The following is a 24,924-nucleotide window of genomic DNA, read 5'->3' on the forward strand; positions in this document are numbered from 1 at the left end:
GCTGTCCCCCAACCTTGCAGCTGCTCCTGTGCGGTTCCTCAGGGAGCTGCAGGCCCAGGAGGTGGATGAGGGGACCAGTGCACACCTGCAGTGTGAGCTGAGCCGGGAGGCCGTGAGTGTGGAGTGGCGCAAGGGCTCCCTGCAGCTTTTCCCTTGTGCCAAGTATCAGATGGTGCAGGAGGGCACCACTGCCACACTGCTGGTCCGTGAGGTGGAGCAGGAGGATGCAGGTGAATACATCTGTGATGCAGGCCACTCGCAGAGTGTCGCGAGGCTCTCAGTCCGAGGTGAGCTGCCTGTAGCTGTGCCCAGCCCCCTCCTACTCTAAGGAGCAGGAGATCTTGTTCAGTCCGAGTCAGGGGATGAGACCTGCGATTTTAAGTCTTTTTTTGATGCTCCTCAGCCCCCAAGCCCAAGTTCAAGGCTGGCCTGCAGAGTACACAGCAGGAAGCAGGGGGCGTGGCCCGGCTGTGTTGTCAGCTGAGTGAGACTGAACCTGAGGCTCCAGTGCAGTGGCTCAAGGAGGGTGTGGAGCTGCATGCCAGCCCCAAGTATGAGATGCGGTGCCAGGGGGCCGTGTGTGAGCTGCTGATCCACGAGCTGGAGACTAAGGACACGGGAGAGTATGCCTGCGTGGTGGGTGGCCAGAAAACCCTGGCCTCTCTCAGGGTCAAAGGTGAGTAGCTAGACTCCAGGAGGAGAACTTGAACCCCTCCTGTCATGCCCACCCCTTGGGACTCCCCTGGGTGCACCTTATATTGGGGCCAGGACCATCGCATCACAATTCTGTCCCCGTCATTCCTACACTACTTCCAGGTCTGATTCCCCGGATGAAGGGCCAGGGCAGCCAGGACAGACCTCAGTCCCCAAAGGCAACCCTGACTCCTCTTCCCCAGAAGGCAGAACAGCATTGCTGGCCTTTGAGGTGTTCTCTGTGCCTGACTTATTCCTACTGAAGGTTTTGCTTCACAGTTACCTAGCCAGAACAGGGCTGGCAACAGTATTAGGGCCAAACACAGCCCTCACCATTGTATGCCCAGTTTCTCTCTCGGCCTGTGGGGAAGCAAGGGCCCCAGCTCAGCTTCCATGCCTGTGAGACCAGGTGACAGGAGAACTTTCAAGGATTGGGCTCAGGCTGATCAAGAGCCCCTCTCTCTCCCCTGTCCCTCTCCTACAGCGCCTGAGGTGGCCATTGTGCGGGGGCTGATTAACATGGAGGCACAGGCTGATGAGGATGTGGAGTTTACTTGTGAGGTGTCGCAGGCAGGAGCTGCGGATGTGCAGTGGCATCTCCAAGGTCTGCCACTGCAGAGCAATGAAGTGACAGAGGTGGCGGTTCTTGGAGATGGCCGTACGCACGTGCTCCGACTGAAGGCCGTGACACCAGAGGATGCTGGCACCGTCTCCTTCCACGTGGGCAGCCATTCATCTTCTGCTCAGCTCACAGTCCGAGGTATCTGGCTCCGGGGGACCTGGCCTTCCCTCACCTGGAATGAGACTGTTCAGGCTCAGATCATTTTGGGGGATGATAGATACTCTTTGTTGGGGAGGGGAGGTTCTGGTAGTGAGGAGAACCTTGTGCTGGTAATTCTACAGCTGCATCTGGCTGGTAGGCAGGTTCAGTGAGCTCCCAGAATCTCAGATTGTCTTGGCGCTTAGAACCTACCCACCAGCCCTCAGAACATTCTGCAGACTGTGCCAGTCCTAACCCTAGGTCACCTCTAGATTCCCTGTGGGTCAGAGCCCAAGCTGTGTTATCTATATAGATAGAGGTAGAAGAAGGGGGTTGGTAGTGTACTCCCATGGATTCATTCTCAGGTATTGGGGTGAGGTAACATGGGATTTCTGTGATATGAGAGCTCTGTCATTCAAGGGAGCATTCTAGATACCAAGGCTGACACCCATGCTTCCTGTGTCTAGTCCCCGAGGTGACCGTTCTGGAGCCCCTGAAAGATGTGCAGCTCAGCGAGGGCCAGGATGCCCACTTCCAGTGCCGGCTGTCCAGGGCCTCAGGCCAGGAGGCCCGCTGGGCTTTGGGAGGGGTTCCCTTGCAGTCCAATGAGATGAACGACATCACTGTAGAGCAGGGCACGCTCCACCTGCTCACTCTGCATAAGGTGGGGTTCTGGGACCTGCCTCTGCCTCAGAAGGTTCAGAGTCCATTAGGGAAGATCCTCTTCCAGGGCGGTGGGCTGGGGAGGTGACAAGCCCCTATCATGGGGTCTGGGAAGATGGATCGGCCCCTTTTGATCAGGATGAGGTGCAAGGGCAAGAATCTACCTCCTGCCTCCTCAGGTGACCCTAGAGGATACTGGAACCATCACTCTCCAAGTGGGCTCATGCTCCTCAGAAGCCCAGCTGAAGGTCACAGGTGGGCATCCCTATCCTACACCCACCCCATGCCCCTGGATGTCTTGTGTTTCCTAGCACTGCAGCTGTAGGAGGGGAATCAGGAGCCCCAGACTTCTAGCTGGGATTTTGCACTGGGGATGTCAATTTTGTAGTGGTATCTCAGACCAGAATTGATTCTGCCTCCTGGACAAGCTAGAGGGTCTGACTAGCATAGGCTTGGGCCTTGAGTGGAGACAGGATCAACTCTGTGGTTTAGGTTTTTGCACATGCATGTATGTCTATGTTGATGTACATTTGCTTACTCAGAAGGGTACAATCACATACCTATGACACAGGTATGGATTTGACCATGGTAAACATGTGTTCAGGTAAGGCTTTAGGAATCTTCAGTTTAGAGTAGACCTTGTCTCCAGAATAAGGCCATCCTGTAGAGCTTGGCTTTGAGCAACCTTCCCATGCTGCCTTGTCCTGGTTCTCGATGTGATGCCATTGGCCCCTCCATCATCTGCCACTTCCTGACTTATCCTCTATCCATCTGCCATGCACAACACATCCATCCATTTATGGTCACCACTTGTCACCCACCTAAGCCCATTCTTCATCAACCTTCCATTCATCTGTCATTCATCTTCCACATCACACTGACCCACTTATCGAGCTACTCATGATTTGTCCATCCGTCTGCCTATTATCCATCTAGCTATCCATTTACTCAACTTACCATCTGTGCACTTATCTGCTTACCATCCAACAACTCAGCCTTTTACCTACCATCCATTCATCCATCCATCCATCCATCCATCCATCCATCCATCCATCCAAGCCCCTATTTGCCACCCAGACATCTGTGCACCATTGGCTAACACCTCTGATCTACCCTTCATGTCTAGGATTTCAGGATGGGTTATACAGACAGCTTTGCCACGATGGAGCCCTCAGTCTCCTGAGGGGAGCTAGATGTGTAGGATAGAGCATGTTCTGGATCCCATGTTCTGGAACTTCAGAGATGGTCAGGCATGGTCAATTCTATGGCCCGTGGGGCTGAGAAAGACTGCCAATTGCAAATGTATGACGTGAAAGCTGATTGATAAGAATTTCATAGTTGTCATGAGTAGGGGGCAGGGCAGCAAAGGTCTGTGTTTACTAGGGGACAGCATGGAGCTGCAGGCTGTGTTTCTGTCCTGCTCTAGGCTAGCTGTTCCCATTCTGAGAGAACTGCTTGTGTACAGCTTTGTGTGGCCTTGGGAGGAATGGTTGTCCAGGTAGCTTTGCTATGGACAGGCTTGGGAGCTGGTGCTGGAGGAGGAGTGTCCATGGGGAATGGTGTGGACAGACTTCTAAAGGAACCCTCTGGGGTGACCCTGAGGGCTGCCCCATCTTGCTGGGTACTGATGTCTCTACAAATGGTTCCTGACTGACTTTTCAGCCTCATGCTGTGGTGTAGAAGCAAATGCAACAGAGACATCTGGACTTTATCAGTTGTCCCCAGGAAGGCATCTGGTAAATGCTCAGGGAGAAGCATGGGGAGAGGGGTTGCCAACCTCCTTACCTGGTCCCAGGTAGCAAGTGTGGAAGAGACCACTGGTCTTTTCCTGTCTGACCCGGGCCGTTGGAAAGTCAGCTAAGAGACCATTCCTGCCCCGGAGTGCTTGGGCTCTACACCTGCTGTGGTTCCCTCAGAAGGTAGATGGGCCACAGGGAACTAGGTCAGAGCACATCTACATCTATGAGGCTCCTGAACCCGGGGCTTGCTGTGAGGTGGAGGAGCAGTGTACCCAGCCATTAAGGCCAGGGTGGCAGGATCTCGGAGGACATCTAGACAGACTTCCCCCGTCTGCTTCTATACCCTGAGGAGTGGACTGGGCCCCACACTCTTGGACCAAAAGGTCCTGGGGTGCATCCTTCTTGCACATATTAGATTTGAGGAGGCACCTGTTGTCAAGAAGAGCCCCAAATGTGGAGTTCATCCATTGCTCCTTCTGAAAAAGATGCCAGATAGGTGCCATTGGCCTCCTGGGGGTGAAGCTAGGAGTGCTCCAAATGTCCGTGGGATGTTCAGTGGCTCACATGCTTTTCATGTGCTGGTGTGGATGGCCTCTGTGCCTTTCTCTTTGATTAGGGTGTGCCAACTGTCTAGGGTGGGTTTCTGGACCTTTGGTCCAAGCTATTCTGGTCTGGATAGTGCCTGATCCCAGGAGATGCCACGTGGCTCATGTCAGTCAATCTCAAGATTGTTCTACAACTTGGGACCCCAGTTGTAGGGAACAGTATTCTTACTGCTAATCCCCTCGACACAATACAGGACACCTGACTAGAACAGTGGGTTCCCCCCACACCAAGCAACTGGATGCAGTATAGCTCGTTTCAATTCTGGTGTTACCCAAGTTAGAACAGATTCATTGGTTATAGACTCAGCCCCAGGAGAGTGCCCCCCTCAACAAAGTCAGTTGCAAACCTAACCCTTGCTAATTAAGCTGGTGTGAGTGGGGGGCTCGCACTGCCTACCTGGGTTTGACCAGTTTGCTTGGACAGCTGAAAGTCATGAAACAGTTGCTGTCACTGGTTGTCAACCCAGCAACAGACAAAGACTAACATAGCGAGGGGGGAAGTTGACAGGTACCCCTCCCCGCTTCTACGTCATTCTCCACCCCTTTGTACCCAAGACCTCGAAGTCAATCAGATTTGTTTACATTTATCCCCAGCCTTATCGCTATCCCGAGGCTGGTGGGTTGGGCTGGACATTTGAACCCTCTTGTCACTTGGTCCTCCTGGTGACCGGGTCCCCCCTTCCTGGAGCTGGCATCTCATTAGCATAGCCCCTGATGTGATCAGAAGGTGTTGGCTGTGTGTAAGAGCACTTGTGACACTCAGGAAGTTCTGTGCTAGGAACCGGGACAAAGACCGATTTGGCCATTGGATCACTTTCCCACATCAGTGCCCCCTAGTGTGACCCCATTCCCACAGACCCCAGGGAGCCCCAGCCCAGACTTCCTTCTCGCCCTCTTGCACAGAGGCAGCCCTGTGCCTGGTACGTGGCTTGCAGAATGTGGATGTCTTCGCGGGGGAGGTGGCTACGTTCTCCTGTGAGGTATCTCGTGCAGGTGGGCCGGAGGCCCGCTGGTGGCTGGATGGCACGCTGCTTCAGAACAGCCCTGAGAGTGCCATCACTGTGCAAGAGGGGACTGTTCACTCCCTCATGCTGTCGGGCCTGGGGGTGGCCGACTCGGGCACCATCACCTTCCGCACAGGGCCCCTGGTCTCCACAGCCAAGTTATTGGTCAAAGGTATTGGCCAAAGGGGACCTCCCCACGCTGGCGCTTCTGCCCTTGCTGTCCCCGCATGCTTCCTGCAGGGTCCTGGGGAATTGAACAGTGTCAGGTACTGACCCCAAGGGCCATGGTTGAGGTATTTACTCTCTGCCTATCATGGACCCAGGGCAGAGGATGGGCTTCCACTCACCTCCTGAGTGGGAGGGTAAGTCTCTGGGAACTGTTTTGTTTGGAGACCGGCCTCCTGCACATTTGCCGTGTGGGACCTACACACACTGGCCCTTGTTTACTGCATGACTGGGTAGATATCCCAGCCACAGGCCAGCTTCTTGAAGTGGGGAGGGATTTCCTGGGCTCCTGATGGAGAAGCCACTGCTTCCAGTTCTGGTTTTACTCCTGTGCACACCTGTTCCTCTTCCTGTGCACACTCTTCTGGGGAAGTGCTGGCTGGATAGGGAGGACAGCAGGTTGTCAGGGGCTCCAAAGGGCTCCTTTCTAATCTTCCACCCAGTGTCTTTGCCTAAGGCCTCCTGTAAGGCCTCATAGAACCAGATCCAGGATGGACCGTTATTGGTTGTGTAGGATCTCAGCAGGTGGGAATGGGATGGAACCCCAAGGGTGTCAGCAAGCATCCCCACACCCTTGGAGAGGGACAAGATGGTCTGCAGCTGCAGACTTGCAGGATCTGGGGTGTGTTTAAGATGGGACCTGGTGTTCGCTCTGGGCTAGAGGGTCCCAGCCTAGACGGACATTGTCCTCTGCCTTGGCGTTGTCATCTGCCAGGGTGCAATGAGGCATGTCTGGTATGTAAGGCAGCTATGATGGGTCCCCTTCCTGGCCACATGCCAGGCACCTATTGCTAAGCCATTGCCCACCACAGCTCCATGCTTGCAGCCGCTGAAGCAACTAACATAGACAGCAGAAGGTGGGTGGGCCATGGTGGCACTGTCCCAGGGGCTGATGCTTGTCTGGGATGTTGGCCGACAGATCCCACAGTGGAGGTGGTGAGTGCCATGCAGGACCTGGTGGTGGAGGAGGGTGGCTCGGCTGAGCTCCTCTGCCAGTACTCGCGGCCCGTGCAGGCCACGTGGAAGATGAACGAGCGGGAGGTGTGCGCAGATGGGAACCGTGTCATCATAGAGCAGGACTGGACCGTAGCCAGGCTGACCCTCAGGCCAGCCCTGCCCTGTGACAGCGGCATCTATTCTTGTGAGGCCGTAGGCACTCGAGTTGTGGCACTGCTCCAAGTGCAAGGTGAGGCCACCTGGCAGGCAGGCCTTAGCATGATCATGGTAGGGAGGCAGGCAGTGGCCGCGAGCCTTGCAACGCAGGTGACCTATAGAGTGAGAACACCCATGTGGGTGCAACGCAGAGCTATGATAGCTAGGTTAGGACACAGTCTCGGCTTGTGGCTTCTATGAGAAACAGTGACTAATATAACTGGAAAGAGGGGATAAGGGGGGAGTATGGACTTGGGAGGCCTCCAGTTGACACCGATTTGAAGATAGCATCCCAGGTACCAGGACAAGTCTAGCAGGGTTGGGTGGGGGTCTTGAGGAAAGGATGTAGCCCACACCTTGAGGCTTTAGGCACCATTGTGGGAAAGGACACAGATCTGTATCTCCAGTGGGCTTGAGTCTGGGCTTGTGAGCTTCTGGTCTGTGAATATCTATGGCGTTTCTCATCTGAGACACAGGATGCCCCTGCTAATGTGAAGGCTCTGGAGAGGGTGATGGGGTGGGTGGGGCTGGGAAACCACACCTCCTCCAGAGGACCCTGAGTGCCACCCTTTACAGTGGCTGCTGGGGTCGATCCTGTTCCCTTTAGCCTGCTATAGTTTTGGAGGGGTCTTGCAAGAGACAGTAGTGAAAAATTATTGGAGGTCCAAAAAAAAAAAAAAAAACAAAACAAAACCCTGAGCCCTGCTTTCTTTGCAGCCAAGAACACAGTGGTGCGTGGCCTGGAGAACGTGGATGCGCTGGAGGGCGGCGAAGCCCTCTTTGAGTGCCAGCTGTCCCAGCCCGAGGTGGCCGCCCACACCTGGCTGTTAGACGATGAGCCTGTGCACACCTCGGAAAACACGGAGGTGGTCTATTTTGAGAATGGCCTGCGGCACCTGCTGTTGCTCAAAAACCTGAAGCCACAGGACAGCTGCCGAGTGACTTTCCTGGCGGGGGACGTGGTCACATCTGCATTCCTCACAGTGAGAGGTGCTGAGGGAGGGCGTGGTTGGGTAGCTGGGGCTCTTCCCCAGGAGGCTGAGCTGCAGGCAGAGGTGGTAGTGAAGGGGTCGTCTTAGAAGGTGGTATTCATTCTCTGAGATCTCGCCATCGAAGCCCGTGCAGGACAGGAAAGATGTTGGATCTGAGTTCCTTCCATGGGGCTGCTATCTCAGTGGAACTCAGTAGGATGGAAGGACTGGGATCTGGGATGGGAGCCACAGGTGGGAGAGTCATTTCCAGGTTGAGATTCTATTGCTGCCCCTCAGGAGTGGAGACTCCATTGAGAAAGATGACAGCCCTTTCAACAAAGGCTCTACCTGCCTGGGGGAGTCAGGTGTCAGCTCTCCAGGCTCTTCCCATGGGCTGGACCTCCTTGGTCTACAGGAAATTAGGGGCACTGGGCTGGGGAGTGGCATAGGAAATAGGAGACACCCTCCTACCAGCCCTCCCTGAAATCTCCGGGGCCCTGGTGGCTGCCAGAGCAACGGGACTGGGACTGCAGATGAGGGCTGTTGGCCTCTCAGATTCCCCAACACGAGGCCTTCCTGGGCCAGGAGAATCAGGTGGATCAGTCTGAGACACCTCCAACTTGAGGAGAAGCCAGAGGCCTTGCATTTCCCTTCCGGGTCACCCCTCCTGCCAATGCTCATCCATCCTGCTCCCCACAGGCTGGCGCTTGGAGGTCCTGGAGCCCCCACAGGATGCAACTGTGAGAGCTGGCATGCAGGCCTCCTTCACGTGCACGCTCAGTGAGGCGGTGCCTGTGGGCGAGGCCACGTGGTACATCAACGGGGCTGCCGTCCAACCCGACGACACCGACTGGACCGTCACCGCAGATGGCAGCCACCATGCCCTGATGCTGAGCAACGCCCAACCCCAACACGCAGGAGAGGTCACATTTGCAGCACGTGATGCCGTGGCCTCTGCACGCCTCTCTGTGTTGGGTGAGTGGGTGGCAGAGGTCCCTCCCCTCCACTTTGGGTCTGGGGCACACCTGACCTCTCCCCCCAACTCAGATGGGCGACCATTCAGAGCTGGCTTCTGTGCAGTTCCATTAGACCCTACGAGTCTGAGGATAGTGGCTGCAGTAGCTCCTGCTGCAGGTCCAGGAACACCCTCTGAGGCCCCTTGAGAGTGTACTCTCCTCTTTGCCAAGTGTATATCTAACCCCAGCTCTTGGGGGAAGGGTCAAGAGAAGTGAGATCCTCCAGTCCCAGTGCCTGCCCTTAGTGGTGGGTGCCGAGATGCATAAACACAACCCCATCAAGGCTTCATCAGCTTCCCTTGCTCCCCAAAGCAGTCTGGACCACTGGGTTCAGGGTCCGACAGGACTCATAAGGGAGTCTACCCCGAAGTATATACCATGTTTAGTATTAGACCTCAGTGACTTCCGGAAGGACTTCAGGTTCCAGTGTGTGTGCTAACCTGCCTCTTCCATGCAGCTCTCCCTGACCCCCCTGAAGACGCTGAGGTGGTGGGCCGTAGTGGTCATTCTGTGACCCTGTCCTGGGTGGCTCCCATGAGCGATGGTGGCGGTGGTCTGTGTGGTTATCGTGTGGAGATGAAGGAGGCATCCACAGGCCAGTGGAAGCTGTGCCACGAGCTGGTGCCTGGGCCAGAGTGTGTGGTGGATGGCCTGGTCCCCGGCGAGACCTACCGCTTCCGAGTGGCAGCTGTAGGTCCTGCAGGTGCTGGGGAACCTGTACATTTGCCCCAGATGGTCAAGCTAGGTGAGTTACTGCTCTCAGTCCATGGGAGTTCCCAGCTGCACAAGCTGGAGGGAGGGAGCTCTTTAGGGTTGGCTGGTGACCCTGGAATCCATCGTGGCTGAGGCTGATGTGGCTTATCTTCTTTCTGTGAGCACTGTTTGTTTTTTGTTTTTTTTTTTTTTTTCCAGCAGAGCCAACGGAACCAGTCCCAGCCCCAACCCCAGCCTCAACCTCAGCCCAAGTCCCAGCTCCAACTCCGGCCCCAACCCCAACCCCAGCCTCAGCCCCAGAGACACGTCAGGCAGTGGTTGGTGAGGACCTGTGTCTGGAGTTGGAAGTTGCTGCTGAGGCTGGTGAGGTCGTCTGGCACAAGGGAACAGAGCGCATCCAGCCCAGCGGACACTTTGAGGTCCTCTCTCAGGGACGGCGGCAGATGCTAGTGATCAAGGGGTTTAGGACAGAAGACCAAGGAGAGTACCGCTGTTGTCCCACCCGGGGCCCGCCCTCCTCAGGGACAGCCACTTTTAATGGTGAGTCTGAGCTCTGGGGTTGGATGCTGTGGGAGTGGAGAAGAGTTGATTTGAATTTTCTTCTTGATGTGCTCTGGACCCAAGGCTGAATCCTTCCCAAGACTCCATGAGATGTGCAGAGAAACCAAGGCTTGGCCAGGCGAGGCAGGTCTCATGTGATTGAACTGTGCTGTAGGCCAGCCTCCTGTCCCCGAGTAGGACTGGTGGTGGATTTCTTAAGTCCTGGGACCTCTGCCCACAGGAGTTCTGAGACCTCTTCTGAAGCTCCTTATAGTCTTTTCTCAGTCTGCTCTGCCTTCCAAGGCACTCCCACACACCGATACTGTCCGCACCCTGACCCACCCCTGCTCTGAGCATCATCCTTGGGAGGCTCCCTCTGCACCAGGCACTTTGACCCTCTCCTGCTTCCCTGTGCCTGAGGTCCTACCCACACTGAGTCTCCTGTCCCTTGTTCCACGCTCCCAGACCTTCCATTGGTGCTGAGTCTATCCCTTATCAGCCCTCCTTCCCAGAGCCCCCCTGTGTTATGTGTATCTCCTCCACGCACTGTCTTCTGAGCCACATGATGTACTGGGGTCTCCTCCCCTCACGTGCTGAGCCTGCCCCATTGTGAGCATATCCTCTCTGTGCGGTGCTAATGTCCCTGCGAGCCTGGGCATCTGTACCAGCAGCAGTGCCAAACAGGTGGAAATACATCTAATTTTATTTTGCTGGGTGATTCCCTGTCCTGGTTGAGTGACTGTGCCCCTGGCAAGGGGCAGACTGAAGGGGAGCGAGAGTGAGGGTGAGGAGCTGAGCCTTGGAGCATCTCAGAACAGATAAGGTTCCTGGTGCAATCTGGGGGGCAGAGGTCCAGAAGACCACATCCAGGCCGTACCCGACCCAGCAGCAAAGGCAGGTGTGGGGTTGCAGCTCTGTCTGACTTCACCCACTGACTGCCCTGTTGCCCTCCTCAGTGGTCACGACCTCTGGGGATGAGGTCCCCACACAGCCCAGCCTGCCCCCTGAGGCAGCCCAGGAGGGTGACCTGCATTTGCTTTGGGAGGCCCTTGCCCGGAAGCGCCGCATGAGTCGGGAGCCCACACTGGACTCTATCAGCGAACTGCCCGAGGAGGACGGCCGAGTGCAGCATCCGCGGCAGGAGGCGGAAGAGACAGCCCCTGATCTCTCTGAGGGCTACTCCACAGCTGACGAGCTAGCGCGCACAGGAGAGGCTGATCTCTCACACACCAGCTCTGACGATGAGTCCCGGGCTGGCACCCCTTCCCTAGTTACCTACCTCAAGAAGGCTGGGGGTCCTGGGATCTCACCCCTGGCCAGCAAGGTGAGCCTCCTAGTTGGCATGCAGGAGACGGCTGGGGGAGGTCTCAGAAATTGACCATCCTTTTCTGTGCCTTAATCCCATAACGCATCCATCTATTTATCCATCTCAATACCATCTACCCGTACATGGATAGTAGGCTTACCATCCTAACATCCATCAAATGACCTGTCATTCACTCTCCCCCATCCTTGCATCTGTCCATCTGTCCATCCATCCATTCTCTACTCACCATTATTCCATTTGTTTATCAGTCTCTCTACCCATCCAACCATTGCCCTATACATATGTCTATCCGTCTGCCTATTTGTCCACTCACCTGTCACTCCTGCACCTGTTGAACCGTTTGGTCACTTACCCGTCGGCCTGTCCCCACCCACCTGTCCATGCATCTACTCTCCATACCTCCTGGACTTTTTCCCGGCGTATCCGTTCATGTTCTGTTTACCCAGTCATCTCTCCGTGGTCCACTCTCCAGCATCACTTGTTCTTCCCCTCGCTCATTCATTCATTCATTCACCATCTCCCATTCATAGTTCATTTGCTTGTTACTCCTGTATTTGCTCACCTGGTCACTTACTTTTCTCCTGACTTACGTCTCCACCCATCCACCCAACTGTCCTTCCATCCGTTCATCCTCCCACTACCTGCTCAACCTCATAACCAGCTGCCTGCCTATTTTTTCTTGCTTTCACCGTTCGCCTCCCCACTTACTTACTAAACAGTTACAGCTTTTTCCTGAAGAGATGGGCCTGGCCTTTCTGGTGTTCCCCACGGTGCTGTTGGTCCCCATCTGGGTCACTGCATACTGGGATTTCTAGGATGAGCATTTGCTTTGGGGAGCAGACGAAGCAGGGGTTCAGCCAGCGCCTGGGCAGATGGAGTGCCGGAGGGGTACTGGGCCTGGAATGTTATTGGTCTTCATTTCCCAGCCTTGCTCTGACCTCACATTCTGTGTCCACAGCATGGGGCCCAGGTCACCACCTCCACGAAGCCACAAAAGCAGCAGGAGCAAGGAGTGCCCGTGGGCTCACTGCCTGGAGACTTGAGTGCAGCCGACTTGAAGGATCCATCGCTGGACAAGGCAGCTGTGAAGATCCAGGCTGCCTTTAAGGGCTACAAAGTACGGAAGGAGATGAAGCAGCAGGAAGGGCCTGTGTTCTCCCGGACATTTGGGGACACAGAGGCACAGACTGGGGACGTGCTGCGCCTGGAGTGTGTGGTGGCCAGCAAGGCTGATATGCGGGCCTGCTGGCTGAAGGACGGCATAGAGTTGACGGACGGGCGGCACTACCACATAGACCAGCTCAAGGATGGCACCTGCTCTCTGCTGGTCACTGGCTTGGGCCCCACCGACACTGGCCGGTACACCTGTCAGGTGAGCACCAAGTTCGGCCGCGTGAGCCACAGTGCCTGCGTGGTGGTCAGTGGGACAGAGAGTGAGGCCGAGAGCTCCTCAGGAGGCGAGCTGGATGACGCCTTCCGGCGGGCAGCACGGCGCCTGCACCGGCTCTTCCGCACCAAGAGCCCAGCTGAGCTTTCAGAGGAGGAACTCTTCGTCAGCGCTGATGAAGGCCCCGCCGAGTCAGAGGAGCCCGCAGACTGGCAGACATACCGAGAGGACGAAAACTTTGTGTGCATTCGCTTTGAGGCACTTGAAGAGGCCCGCCGGGCGGTCACCTGCTTCCAAGACATGTTTGCCACCATGGGCATCCAGGTGGAGATCAGCCTGGGAGAGCAGGGACCCCGGGGAGTGGAGATGCGCATTGGGAAGGTGGCGCCCAATGTCACCCCTGCCGTGCCGCTAGCCAAGACACCTGGCCTGCAGACTTCAGATGCTGGTGAGCCTTGGGCTACAGTGGCCTGGGGTGGGGGTGGGGGTTGCCCTGAGATAGAGTAGAGGGAGAAGAGGATGGGGGCTGAATGAGGCAGAACCAGAGGGGAGCTCTGATTGGTTGTCCCCCAGCCTATGGGGGAACATGGCAAAGCCCCAAATTTGAGGTTAGACAGTTGATTGTGAACCTCAGTTTTATCTTTCACTAGCAGTGTGTGCTGAGGTCCATTCCATATGGTAGTTTCTGTGTCAACTACTGGAAGTAAGACAACCTCACCGTGCACTCGAGTCTCTCCCAGGCCACCAGGAGGTTATAATGAATGACCCTCAGTGCTGTGTCTCTAGACTTCTCCCTAGTTTGGGGTACCTGAGGTTTAAACTTCAAGCCTGTGAATTCTTTCTGTCTGCACTCCTCTGCCTCACTGGGAACCAAAAGAAACTTCTAAGAGAAGGATGGAGAGAGAAGCTCAGGGTGTCTAGCTGTGGAGTTTAGGGAACCTCTTCTAGGAAACCCTGCTATGTCACACACCACCTGCCTGCATGGGTGTGGCATCTGCATGCATGGGCATTCCAGGGTTAACTCTCTGTACCCTCTACCTGCCTGTGCTAGCCCCAGTGTTCCTGACCGAGCTGCAGAACCAAGAAGTGCAGGATGGATACCCTGTAAGCTTTGACTGCGTGGTAACAGGCCAGCCTGTGCCCAGCGTGCGCTGGTTCAAGGACGGGAAGCTGCTGGAGGAGGACGACCATTACATGATCAATGAGGACCAACAGGGTGGTCACCAGCTCATCATCATGGCTGTGGTACCAGCAGACATGGGTGTCTACCGCTGCCTGGCAGAAAACAGCGTGGGAGTCTCCTCCACCAAGGCTGAGCTTCGTGTAGAGCGTGAGTGCGGGACTGAGCTGGGTGTCTCCCAGGTGGCCTGGGTGCGGTGTGACCACCCCCCAAAGTCTCTGCCTCCTAATACCAATACCACTCTGGTTCTTTTTTTACATTGTATGCGCGTATGTGTGTGTGTGCACGCGTGTGCATATATGTGTGTCTGCGTGTGTGCCATGACACCTGTATGCATTCAGAGGACAATTTGTGAACTCAGGTTGTTAGGCTCCGTGCAAGCACCTTTACCTGCCGAGCCGTCTGGCCAACATTAATGTTTTAACATGCATATTTGTGGGACACAAACACTGGATGTGTAACAGCATAACTGCAGAAAAATCTAGTCTCTCTTACTATATCCTGCCTGGAAAGTCTGCGGCTTGTTGGTTTTGAAGCCAGTATTTCTTTAACCCCTCATGGTATTATAAGATGGAACTGGAGGTCCTGCCTGTGCTGTTGTAACTCATGGAGACGGCAAATTGTGTGATGCCTATAGTTTGTTGGGTCAAAGAAGCCTGCAGTTAGTTAGAGCCTGGAAGTGTTGGCCCAGTCACGGGAGGGTACGCGCAACTGTTGCCCTTCTCCAAGCTGAGTATGGTAGCTCCCTGCAGGGTTGCTAGGTCAGAGCCTCACACAGCCAAGACAGCCCTGGCACACTGTGTTTTAGGCCTGTCCCTGAGTCATGCTTTCTTTCCCAGTGACCAGCACAGACTATGACACCGCAGCAGACGCTACTGAGACCTCATCATACTTCAGCGCCCAGGGATACCTGTCCAGGTGGGGTCTCAGGATCTCTGAGGAGGCAGCCATGTGCTGCTGCCTGGGGCAGGGGGTTAGGGTCCTTAGATTGACAAGTCAAATCTTGGGGACTTCCACCAGGCCCTGGTGGCTCTGCTTCCTCTGTCCCACAGTTCAGGAAGCTTCAGGTTTCCTCCATGTCTGACATCACTCCCGGGATCCTCCTGCCTTGAACCTTCTGACTTGTTGCTTTATGGGCGCTCCCTTGTTTGTCCTTCTTGACAGCCGGGAGCAAGAGGGGACCGAGTCAGATGAGGGGCAGCTTCCCCAGGTGTTGGAGGAGCTGAAAGACCTCCAGGTGGCCACTGGCACACGCTTGGCCAAATTCCAGCTCAAGGTGAAAGGTGAGGAGGAAATGGCACTGTCTCACTTAACAGAGACCAAGTCCTACCGGCCACAGTTGGGAGGGGACCCCAGACAGCATGGCTGGTCGTGTGTGTGTCCTTTCTGCATAAGGAGGCCAGCACCCTTTGGTCTCTGAGGGACCTCTGCCCAGGGTCTCCCGTCATCACAACCACCTGCCTTTGCGTCCCCAGGCTATCCAGCCCCCAAACTGTACTGGTTCAAAGATGGCCAGCCTCTGACCACATCCGCCCACATCCGCATGACTGACAAAAAGACCGTGCATACCCTGGAGATTGTCTCGGTCACCCTGGAGGACAGCGGCCAGTATGCAGTCTACATCAGCAATGCTGTAGGTGCTGCCTATTCATCGGCCCGGCTGCTAGTCCGAGGTGGGTTCCCTGAAGGACTGGACAGAGCTGACCTGCTACCCTATCAGGCTTGCGTCCAAGGTCCTGAGGTCATTGCTCTAGTGAGCAGAGACTCAGCGGGCCAGAAGTCAGCCCTGCAGGGAACAGCCTTGAGGCTCCTGCTTTCTGAACATGGGAAGTGAATTCCAAACTTGAACCAAACCTATCTTGCTAGGAGGGACCTGTGGCCTCTTCTGCCAGATCTTGGAAGATGCGGTTCCCTAAGATGCTGGGTTAGTCCTGTGCCCATGCATTTGGTTGCAGATCAAGGCCACAGGTCTGGGGAGGCTGAGGGTAACAAGAACGGGTAGCAGTATGTTTTCTATCAGGTCTGTGTGACCTGCAGCCATCCTCATGCTGAGTGGTGACTCCCACAGCTCTCTGACTAAGGTTTCAAGAGGTTTGGGTATCTTTGCCTTGGGAGTGGAGCTACCGGGGCAGCTCAGCACCATGTATGGGATCAGAGCACCTATGAGAGCTCAGTGTCTGACTCTCTCTGTGCTTTCAGGTCCCAGTGAACCAGAAGAGAAGCCAGCATCAGGTGAGATAGCCCCAGATGGGCTCAAGAGGGTGGTAGACCCTGGCAGGAAGCCAGAATGGATGGACCTGGGGCTGGCTGTTGTGGAAGTGTGGATGGTCAGTGCGCATAGGTTTCAGGGCATCCTCTGGGATTAGCACACTGGGGTGGGGTGGGTTCTTTTATGGCAGGGGGTCCTCATGGGTTGGCCGTGTCATTCCAGATGTGCACGAGCGGCTGGTGCCACCCCGGATCCTGGAGAAGTTCACCCCCAAGAAAGTGAAGAGGGGCTCCAGCATCACCTTTTCAGTGAAGGTGGAAGGTGAGGCAGCTGTCCTGGAGAGGCTGACAGCCACATACTGCCTGTCCCTGGGGGCGGGCCCAGTTCCTGGTGGGGTTCTGTCTCTGTCAGGGATGGACTCACTGCCCTCTGTCCCTCAGGACACCCAGCCCCCACTGTACATTGGCTCAAGGAGGAGGCAGAGAAGGGAGTGCTGTGGATTGGCCCCGAAACCCCTGGCTACACCATGGCCAGCTCTGCCAAGCAGCATAGCCTGGTCTTGCTGGACGTGGGCCGAAAGCACCAGGGCACCTACACATGCATTGTTACCAACGCTGCTGGCCAGGCTCTCTGCTCTGCTAGCCTGCACGTCTCTGGCTGTGAGTGAAGGGTCAGGGGGAAGGCAGGTACATATGAATAGGAGGGGACCCAGAGCTGGGCAGTGCAGGCTCACGGACTTCTTAGGGCATGTGGATGTTCAGCGTTTGTATTTCTCATCCTTCTATGGTCTCAGGATACATCCAGAGCATGTCTGGCCTCACGGGTGCAGGGGCGTTTGGTGTGGGGTTTCAGAGTCTCTCAGGTCTAGCACTCGCCCTGCTCTGTATGTGGGGACAGGTCTCTAGGGTGAGCTGAGTTCTCTGCTCCAGAGCCTTGCTCAGTCCCCCGTGGGCTGGCATTCTGAGGGTAGACTGTTTGTTCATGGTTACCATTGGGGTGACCATGGTCAGGAGCAGGACAGTACCATTTCAGAAAAGTGCCTGCTCAGGGCTCGGAGAACAGAGTCTAGGTTCCTGGAGCAGCTCAAATGTCCAGAGTATGTCTGAACCTGAAACTTCAGAGTCCAGGACTTCATGCTGATGGGCTCTCTGCTCTCTTGTCAGTGGCCAAGGAGGAAGAGCAGGAGAGAGTAAAAGAGGCCCTCATTTCTTCCTTCTTGCAAGGGTGAGTGGATGCTATCCAAGGCCCCAGGGCCAAGATCACAGAATAGGTCTGGGAACTGGGAACAGGACAGCTATGCTGGTGGAGATCGCCCTGTCCTGCCGATAGACCAGTTCTGGCCTGCACATGGTGTGCACTTGGGCCACCCCCTGTTTCTTACCATGCCTCAGTTTCCCCAGCATAGAATGAGGGTCTCCCAGGGGCCCTCTGATGTGGAGATGTGACTGGTGTCCTAGACCAACAATGGAAGGTGGGAGACAGTGGTAGTTCCTATCTCAGGCCTCTCAGGATGCCCCTGTCTCCACAGGACAAGCCAAACTATCTCAGCCCAGATGGCGGAATCTGCAGGTTTTGCTGATCTTGCCGGGCAAAGGAAAGGTACAGGTGGGATGGGCACTCTAAGGACCCTTCACCCTGAGCCAGGCCAGGTGAAAGGGACGCCACTGGCAATGGTGCTGGATCAGTGGTCTCCTATGGACTGAGCTTTGGTTGGAGTCAGAGCCATCTATGACCTCTGTAGATCTGGGAGCCTATGGGATCCCAAGGGAAGCCTAACCTAGATGCAGAGCTCACATCCAATGGGCCGTGGAGGCCAGCAAGCCAGGCAACAAGAGCAGAGGTGGCATGGGCCATACTCCAGGTCCTTCACAGCCTGATAGCTGAACTCTGAAGCCTCTGCAGCTTCGTCCTCCCTGTTCACCCTCTACCCTGTAGCCATGCTGGCCACCTGCGGCCAGTGTATCCACTGTCCACACTACCTACCGTTTAACTCTGCCTACTGTCCCTAGTAACTGTCTGGATCCTGGCTATGTTGTCCATTCCCCGACTGGCTGTCCCTTGACTGCCCAGTGGGTACCCTGCTGATCCTTAGCCACCCCTAGTGTCCCTCAGCTGCACCTACTGTGTCCTCTCTGTCTGGACTTGCTTGCTTTTCTTCTCAACTACATTGGCTGCATATTGGCTCAGACCACAGCACGCCTTCTGTCAAGGGCAAGCCTCAACACCCCTGTCCTAGAGGGTAGTCTCCTATTCAGACCCCAGCACCATTAGTAAGCCTGGTCTCGTGTGCTTGGCATCCCTCAGCGCTAAAATTGAGCCTGGAGTGTAGGGAGTACTCAGTTGACACCTAGGAGAGGATGGTTGATTAAGGGTCACTTTTGCCACCCCAGGGGAGTCCCTGGCGGCTGATGAGGCCCATGGACACCTGTCCCTCGCTGAGGTGGGCACAGAAGAGTTCCTGCAGAAGCTCACCTCACAGATCACCGAGATGGTGTCGGCCAAGATCTCACAGGGTGAGGCGCTAGTGCGTGTCCCAAGGGGGCGGTGGGGCCCAGTGCTCTCTAGCAGGGGCGGAGGCTCTCCTGCCTCCATGATCTAGAAAGTGGCTATTGGGGGGCATCACCACCCTTGTGCCCATCCAGCCAAGCTCCAGGTGCCTGGCGGCGACAGTGATGAGGAGTCCAAGACGCCATCTGCCTCTCCTCGGCACGGCCGGTCTCGTCCTTCCTCCAGTGTTCAGGAGTCATCCTCAGAGTCAGAGGATGGGGACTCGCGTGGTGAGGTCGGTGGGTCAGGACCCTTGGAGAATATTCTGGGGAGGGTACTCTTGGAGGGAAGGTATAGGGATGAGAGGTACAGGGGCAGGATCCCAGGGAGGAGGTCTTGGAAAGCGAGTGCTTCACAGGCCCTCAGGAAATGCGTTCCCGGCTTGAGGGCAGGAACTGGTGAGGAACTGGGTCCCTTCCCCAGGGATCCCTGAAGACTTCTTCCCCTGAGTCCTCCTCACGCCTTCTCCCCTGCCCTGCTCCCTTTCCTTCTGCCACCCGCCTCTCCCTCTGGTGTAGCAGGCACCCTGTTAGGTCCCAGGCAGCAGGTGGACAGGTAGTAGGATCTGAACAAGTAGTATAGGCAGCCCCAGCTAGAGACCCTGAGGGTGCAGTGCTTTCTTTCGGGGGAAGACAAGGGAGAACATCCACATTCCTGCCATTTGTGTGGGATTGGGAGCCAGGGTCTGCACTAAATGTCCACAAGATTCCTGTCCTGCATTCTGGGACTTGACAGGTTTGGCTGATACCTTCTTGGGACTCCTGACTCAACCTCTTCCCCAAGGTTTTGAAAGACTTCTCATCTTCCCTTCTCTGGTGGCTACCAGGGATCCTGACAGGCTGGGTCTGCCAAACCGACCTCCCCCCCCCTCCCTTCCAACTCATTTCCTCTCTCTGCCCAATCAGATCTTTGACATCTACGTGGTCACAGCTGACTACCTGCCCCTGGGGGCAGAGCAGGATGCCATCATTCTGAGAGAAGGCCAGTATGTGGAGGTCCTTGATTCGGCCCATCCTCTGCGCTGGCTTGTACGCACCAAGCCCACCAAATCCAGCCCTTCTAGGCAGGGCTGGGTGTCGCCTGCCTACCTGGACAAGAGGCTCAAGGTACTTGGCTGGGAAACTCAGGGAAGAGGGTCTTCAGGTCTCCGGCCCAGAGGACTCTGGCATTGTCGTTCCCCTTTGGAGCTAGGAGCCCCCCTCCCCCCCCCCGCCTCCCAGGGGCGGAGCCAGGGCCCAGCTCCGCCTCTGACAGACACCTCTTTCTCACCAGCTATCTCCTGAGTGGGGGCCCACCGAGGCCCCCGAGTTCCCTGGGGAGGCCGTGTCTGAGGATGAGTACAGAACAAGACTGAGGTGAGCTTTCCCTGGCTGGCCCACTGCCCATGGAGACCTGTTTCTGCCTCTTTCAGGGTCCAAATGGAGTTCTGACCATTTTACGGGGGCCTTTGAATGCCTGCTCTACATGGGGATGGGCGGAGGTCGGGAACAGAGTGGGCACCAGTTTGATGCTGATTCCCACAGCTGGCCTCTCATGGGCTATGCCAGATTACTTCTGTGGAGGGTGTGGCAGTCATGTGGAAGAGTGGTTCCTCCCGGTACCCCTCATTCCCTCTCTAAAAGTTGACTGAGGGGTTCTGGTAGCAAGAAGTGCCCGAATTTGGCAGTTGAGATAACGGGGGCTGCGAGAGAGTCGGCTTTCTGGTAACAGTGCCGTTCCCAGGCCTTGACGGGGACAGGAGCCTGTGGCCACTGGAGGCCCCAAGTGCCCCGTAATGGCTTCTCCTCCTGCCAGCTCTGTCATCCAGGAGTTGCTGAGCTCAGAGCAGGCTTTTGTGGGTGAGCTGCAGTTCCTGGAGAGCCACCACATGAAGCACCTGGACCTATCTCCCCGCGTGCCTACAGCGGTGGCCAGCCAGAAGACAGTCATCTTTCGTAACGTGCAGGACATCAGCCGTTTCCACAGCAGGTAGAGGGGGTGGGACTGGATACAGGCACGCATGTCTATGAGCACCCAGCCCCTACCTGCAGGCCAGGCCTCATGGCGCGGGGTAGGGGGTAGGAACTGAGGAAAGGGAGAGCCTGTACTAGTGTGTCACAAGGCAGACTTTCCTCTTTCTGCTTATCTGGCTCATGCAGGATGAAGCCTGCAGTATACCTGCCTCTGACAAGTGTGTGCACAGCCATATGCATGTAGATCTTCATGCGCAGGCGCGCGTACACACACATGCATACATGTGTATAGGCATAGCTGCCACATTATGCATGCACATGTGCTTAATATGTATGTGCATATTTGCACACACGTGCAAACTCATGCTTACATCCCTGCTCAAGGATATACATAACGTTTCACATCATGTACCTATATTTGCCTCACAGCATACATGCCAACATGTGCACACACATTTGGGTGTCTATACATGTGCACTGCACTGTCACACAAGGCATACAAGTACACATGAATATATATGTGTGTGCACCTATACCGAGATTCGTGCACACCAGAAATGTGCACACCACGTTGCACATAGACAATGTCTGTACATGCATGTGTTCACATTTGTACATGTTTACGTGTATAGGCATGCATACATTTAGAAAACCTGCACCACATATGAATGCTATTGTACATGTGCACATATAATATATGTCGTACTTGTGCATGGATGGTGGGCACACAACTGTGCCCTTCTTGCACACATAACTCACCATACTCTCTCAGAGGGCTCAGGCCCTGATAAGGAGTCTGGCCTTCTAGAGAAGGCCTGGACTGGTAGGTGGAGGGAAGCGCTGACACTGTCCCCTTTGTGACAGCTTCTTGAAGGAGCTGCAGTCCTGTGACACCGACGATGACGTGGCCATGTGCTTCATCAAGAACCAGGAAGCCTTTGAGAAGTACCTCGAGTTCCTGGTGGGCCGCGTGCAAGCTGAGTCCGTGGTTGTCAGCACCCCGGTCCAGGAGTTCTACAAGGTGCTTCCTGTCTGTCACAAGGCCACCCACCCTGCTTGCTCCTAGACCTTACCTCTTGCCCAAATGCCCGTTGAGGTGTAGCTCTGATGGTCCACATGGCTGGCCCAAGCTTGTCTTCCTCAACCCGCATCACTGCCTGCCCACCACCTGCCTGAACCCTGGCTCAGTGGGAACTGCCAATAGGAGTACCCACACTTTGCACTCCTGAGTCGTTACGTAAGCTGCCCAAGCCCTATGCCACCCAGTGACCCTTGTGCAGGGCTATGTGTGTCGGCACCCTTGGTATACTCCTCTAGCTCCCAGGGGCCATAGCCGTGCCTGGGAAGTCCAGGGCCATGCCTATGACACCCTTGCAGTGACTCTAGCCACCCAGGGACCACGCATTCATGCGCAAAACCACTTCTGTGGCTCCTACAGAAATATGCAGAAGAGACACTGTCAGCCAAGGACCCCACACAGCCACCGCCACCTCCACTTCAGCACTACCTGGAGCAGCCAGTGGAGCGGGTGCAGAAATACCAAGCCTTGTTGAAGGTGATATGCTCCAGCCTTGTTTGTGCAGGCTGCACCTGTTGAGGGAGGGGGATTCCTGGGTTCCGAGCATCCTGGATCCATGACTATTGACCCTCACCCCAGGAACTAATCCGCAACAAGGCCCGCAACCGGCAGAATTGCGCGCTGCTGGAGCAGGCCTATGCTGTGGTGTCTGCCCTGCCACAGCGTGCTGAGAACAAACTGCACGTGTCGCTCATGGAGAACTATCCCGGAACTCTGGAGGCCCTGGGAGAACCTATCCGCCAGGTGGTGCCCTGGGATGCTGAGGGTGGGACACTGTAGGAGGCTTTTGGAGGTGGGAGCCTGTAGATGACTTCATGGTTTCTTGTGGCTGTCATCGGGGAAGCTTGGTTGACCAGGGTTCATTCACATCTCTAGGGCCACTTCATAGTATGGGAGGGGGCACCAGGGGCCCGGATGCCTTGGAAGGGCCACAACCGGCATGTCTTCCTCTTCCGAAACCACCTGGTGATCTGTAAGCCCCGGAGAGACTCTCGAACTGACACCTTTAGCTACGTGTTCCGGAACATGATGAAGGTCTGTGTGTGCAGGGGCTGCTGAGGGCTCTGTAGGCGGAGTGGCTGTGCCATGGGGGGAGTCCCGTTTCTCTCTCAGGCTGTGGCGTGGATGCTGGTGGCTAGTCCTTGGCCAGCGTGTCCCTCCTGGGGTCATCTCACATCATCTGAGCATGGTCACATCCTCCCTACTGATGTCCTCTCCCCACAGCTGAGTAGCATCGACCTGAATGACCAGGTAGAGGGGGATGACCGTGCCTTTGAGGTGTGGCACGAGCGGGAGGACTCTGTGCGCAAATACCTGCTTCAGGCCCGGACCGTCATCATCAAAAATTCGTGGGTGAAGGAGATCTGTGGCATCCAGCAACGCCTGGCCCAGCCTGTATGGCGTGAGTGTCCTTTGGTAGGGCTGGGCCATAATGGTCAAGACTGGATGGGGACATGACTCTTAACCCTAGGTGTCCAGCTGGGCTGCACCCAGGCTGTGGGGACCCTGAGTCTCAGGTTGTGGGGTGACACTGCCTTGGCCCTTGCCTACTGGACATGAGGGGTTGCTTTTGGGAGCAGAGGGCTCCACTCTCTCCTGTCAGCTCTGAGTGGGGTATAAGAACTGTACCCTCACTGGGAAATCCAGGTGGAGTATCAGGTTACCCCCAACTACAGAGAGGAAACACTTGGGGAAATCATAGGGGGTTCCCATACGAAGACCCTAAGATTAGGACATCCATCTGGATTCTGCAAGATGTGGGGGAATCTTCTAACTTGGACCAGATTCCTCAGCCAGACCAAAAACATATCATCCAAACTATATGTTTTAAAAAATTAATTAATTTAATTAATTAACCAAGTGGTGGTGGTGCACACCTTTAATTCTGGCACTTGGGAAGCAGAGGCAGATGGATCTCTGTGAGTTCAAGGCCAGCCTTTCCTTCAGAGCAAGTTCCGGGTCAGCCCGAACCGTTACACAGAGAAACCGTGTCTCGAAAAAAAATTAATTGACTTTTGGTGGTATATGCATGTGTGTATACATGTATGTACACATGTGTGTTGGTATATGGGCCTGTGTATATGTGCTGGAACCAGAGGAAGACATCAGGTGTTCTGCTTAATCACTCTCTGCCGGGATTTCTCACTGAATCTGGAGCTTACGTTTTAGAGGGAGGCTGTCTAGCCCATGAGCTCCAGGGATCTGCCTGTATCTTCCTCCACAATGCTAGGGATACAGGCACACGAGGCTACATCCTCATGTGGTTGATGGGGATGCAAACTCAGGTCCCAAACTCTTTATTTTTTTACTATAGTCCCTACTCCTTCCCACTCTGTATCCAGTTTGCCTCACTCACCTTTGATTCTACGTTGGGACTGCAGATGGTAGCAGCCACACTGCTGAACATGGAGTCCTAGTGTTGGGTGGGGGTAACCTGCCAGGGCGTGTGCAATTGAGACGGTAGGCCTGGCCTGTACACATAACATGAGGACCTCCTTATGTATCCTCAGGTCCCCCTGATTTCGAAGAGGAATTGGCTGATTGCACCGCTGAGCTGGGCGAAACCGTCAAGCTGGCATGCCGAGTGACTGGCACCCCTAAGCCTGTTGTCAGCTGGTACAAAGGTACCCAGGGATGAGGGTCTCCAGACTTATTGTGGGGTGCTGGCTCTGCAACAGGGAAGGACCTCTTGAGAATGTGGGCTCTGTCCAGTGGTCCATGAGGCCTGAGAGGCAGGAGACAGGACAAGAGGATGGTCAAGAGGAGGATGATGTAGGGTAGGGGACAGGTAATGGACTGATAAATAAACCTAAAGCCAGATAGTGTTGTGGCTACCCAGAGGACTGGTGGCTTGGGGCAGTGACAGAAGACAAAGCAGCCCTCTGAGATAACAGGTCTAAAACTTCTGCATTGAGTAGGCAACAGCTGTGGCATTGAGGAGCAGCCCTGGTCAACAAGTCACATGTCACAAGCACACAGTCACATGAGGAAGTAGAGCCGAGAGGATGGAGGGCTTGAGACAGTGCAGGGAACTCCTCTGGGGTATCCTGTGGCTGGCATGAGTCTTGGAGATCGTGTGGGTGCCATTTCATAGGGCTAGTCCTTTCACCAGCTCTAGCAGGTCCTAGATGGGGTAGATGCTAGGGCGGGTCAACTCCAGGC

At 55.4% G+C, this 24,924-nt stretch overlaps 1 protein-coding gene across 1 annotated transcript in view; it reads left to right on the plus strand.

Moving 5' to 3' along the window:
- The window catches only part of Obscn (obscurin, cytoskeletal calmodulin and titin-interacting RhoGEF), a 134,205-nt gene that overhangs the window by 78,127 nt on the left and 31,154 nt on the right, over nt 1–24,924 (plus strand). Inside the window, exons 54-84 of the mRNA XM_026780105.1 lie at nt 21–287; nt 404–676; nt 1,178–1,453; nt 1,921–2,117; nt 2,296–2,371; nt 7,559–7,831; nt 8,512–8,787; nt 9,286–9,573; nt 9,741–10,082; nt 11,039–11,406; nt 12,368–13,244; nt 13,848–14,126; nt 14,816–14,894; nt 15,141–15,259; nt 15,452–15,649; nt 16,176–16,208; nt 16,408–16,506; nt 16,626–16,844; nt 17,349–17,409; nt 17,714–17,784; nt 18,576–18,698; nt 18,828–18,967; nt 19,638–19,838; nt 20,005–20,087; nt 20,527–20,700; nt 21,549–21,705; nt 22,123–22,239; nt 22,342–22,506; nt 22,639–22,797; nt 22,987–23,164; nt 24,273–24,386. Coding sequence (XP_026635906.1) covers nt 21–287; nt 404–676; nt 1,178–1,453; nt 1,921–2,117; nt 2,296–2,371; nt 7,559–7,831; nt 8,512–8,787; nt 9,286–9,573; nt 9,741–10,082; nt 11,039–11,406; nt 12,368–13,244; nt 13,848–14,126; nt 14,816–14,894; nt 15,141–15,259; nt 15,452–15,649; nt 16,176–16,208; nt 16,408–16,506; nt 16,626–16,844; nt 17,349–17,409; nt 17,714–17,784; nt 18,576–18,698; nt 18,828–18,967; nt 19,638–19,838; nt 20,005–20,087; nt 20,527–20,700; nt 21,549–21,705; nt 22,123–22,239; nt 22,342–22,506; nt 22,639–22,797; nt 22,987–23,164; nt 24,273–24,386 — 6,282 coding nt within the window. The remainder of the gene's footprint in view (nt 1–20; nt 288–403; nt 677–1,177; nt 1,454–1,920; nt 2,118–2,295; nt 2,372–7,558; nt 7,832–8,511; nt 8,788–9,285; nt 9,574–9,740; nt 10,083–11,038; nt 11,407–12,367; nt 13,245–13,847; nt 14,127–14,815; nt 14,895–15,140; nt 15,260–15,451; nt 15,650–16,175; nt 16,209–16,407; nt 16,507–16,625; nt 16,845–17,348; nt 17,410–17,713; nt 17,785–18,575; nt 18,699–18,827; nt 18,968–19,637; nt 19,839–20,004; nt 20,088–20,526; nt 20,701–21,548; nt 21,706–22,122; nt 22,240–22,341; nt 22,507–22,638; nt 22,798–22,986; nt 23,165–24,272; nt 24,387–24,924) is intronic.

Source organism: Microtus ochrogaster, chromosome 7, assembly GCF_000317375.1.
Source record: "Microtus ochrogaster isolate Prairie Vole_2 chromosome 7, MicOch1.0, whole genome shotgun sequence".
Taxonomy (NCBI): domain Eukaryota; kingdom Metazoa; phylum Chordata; class Mammalia; order Rodentia; family Cricetidae; genus Microtus; species Microtus ochrogaster.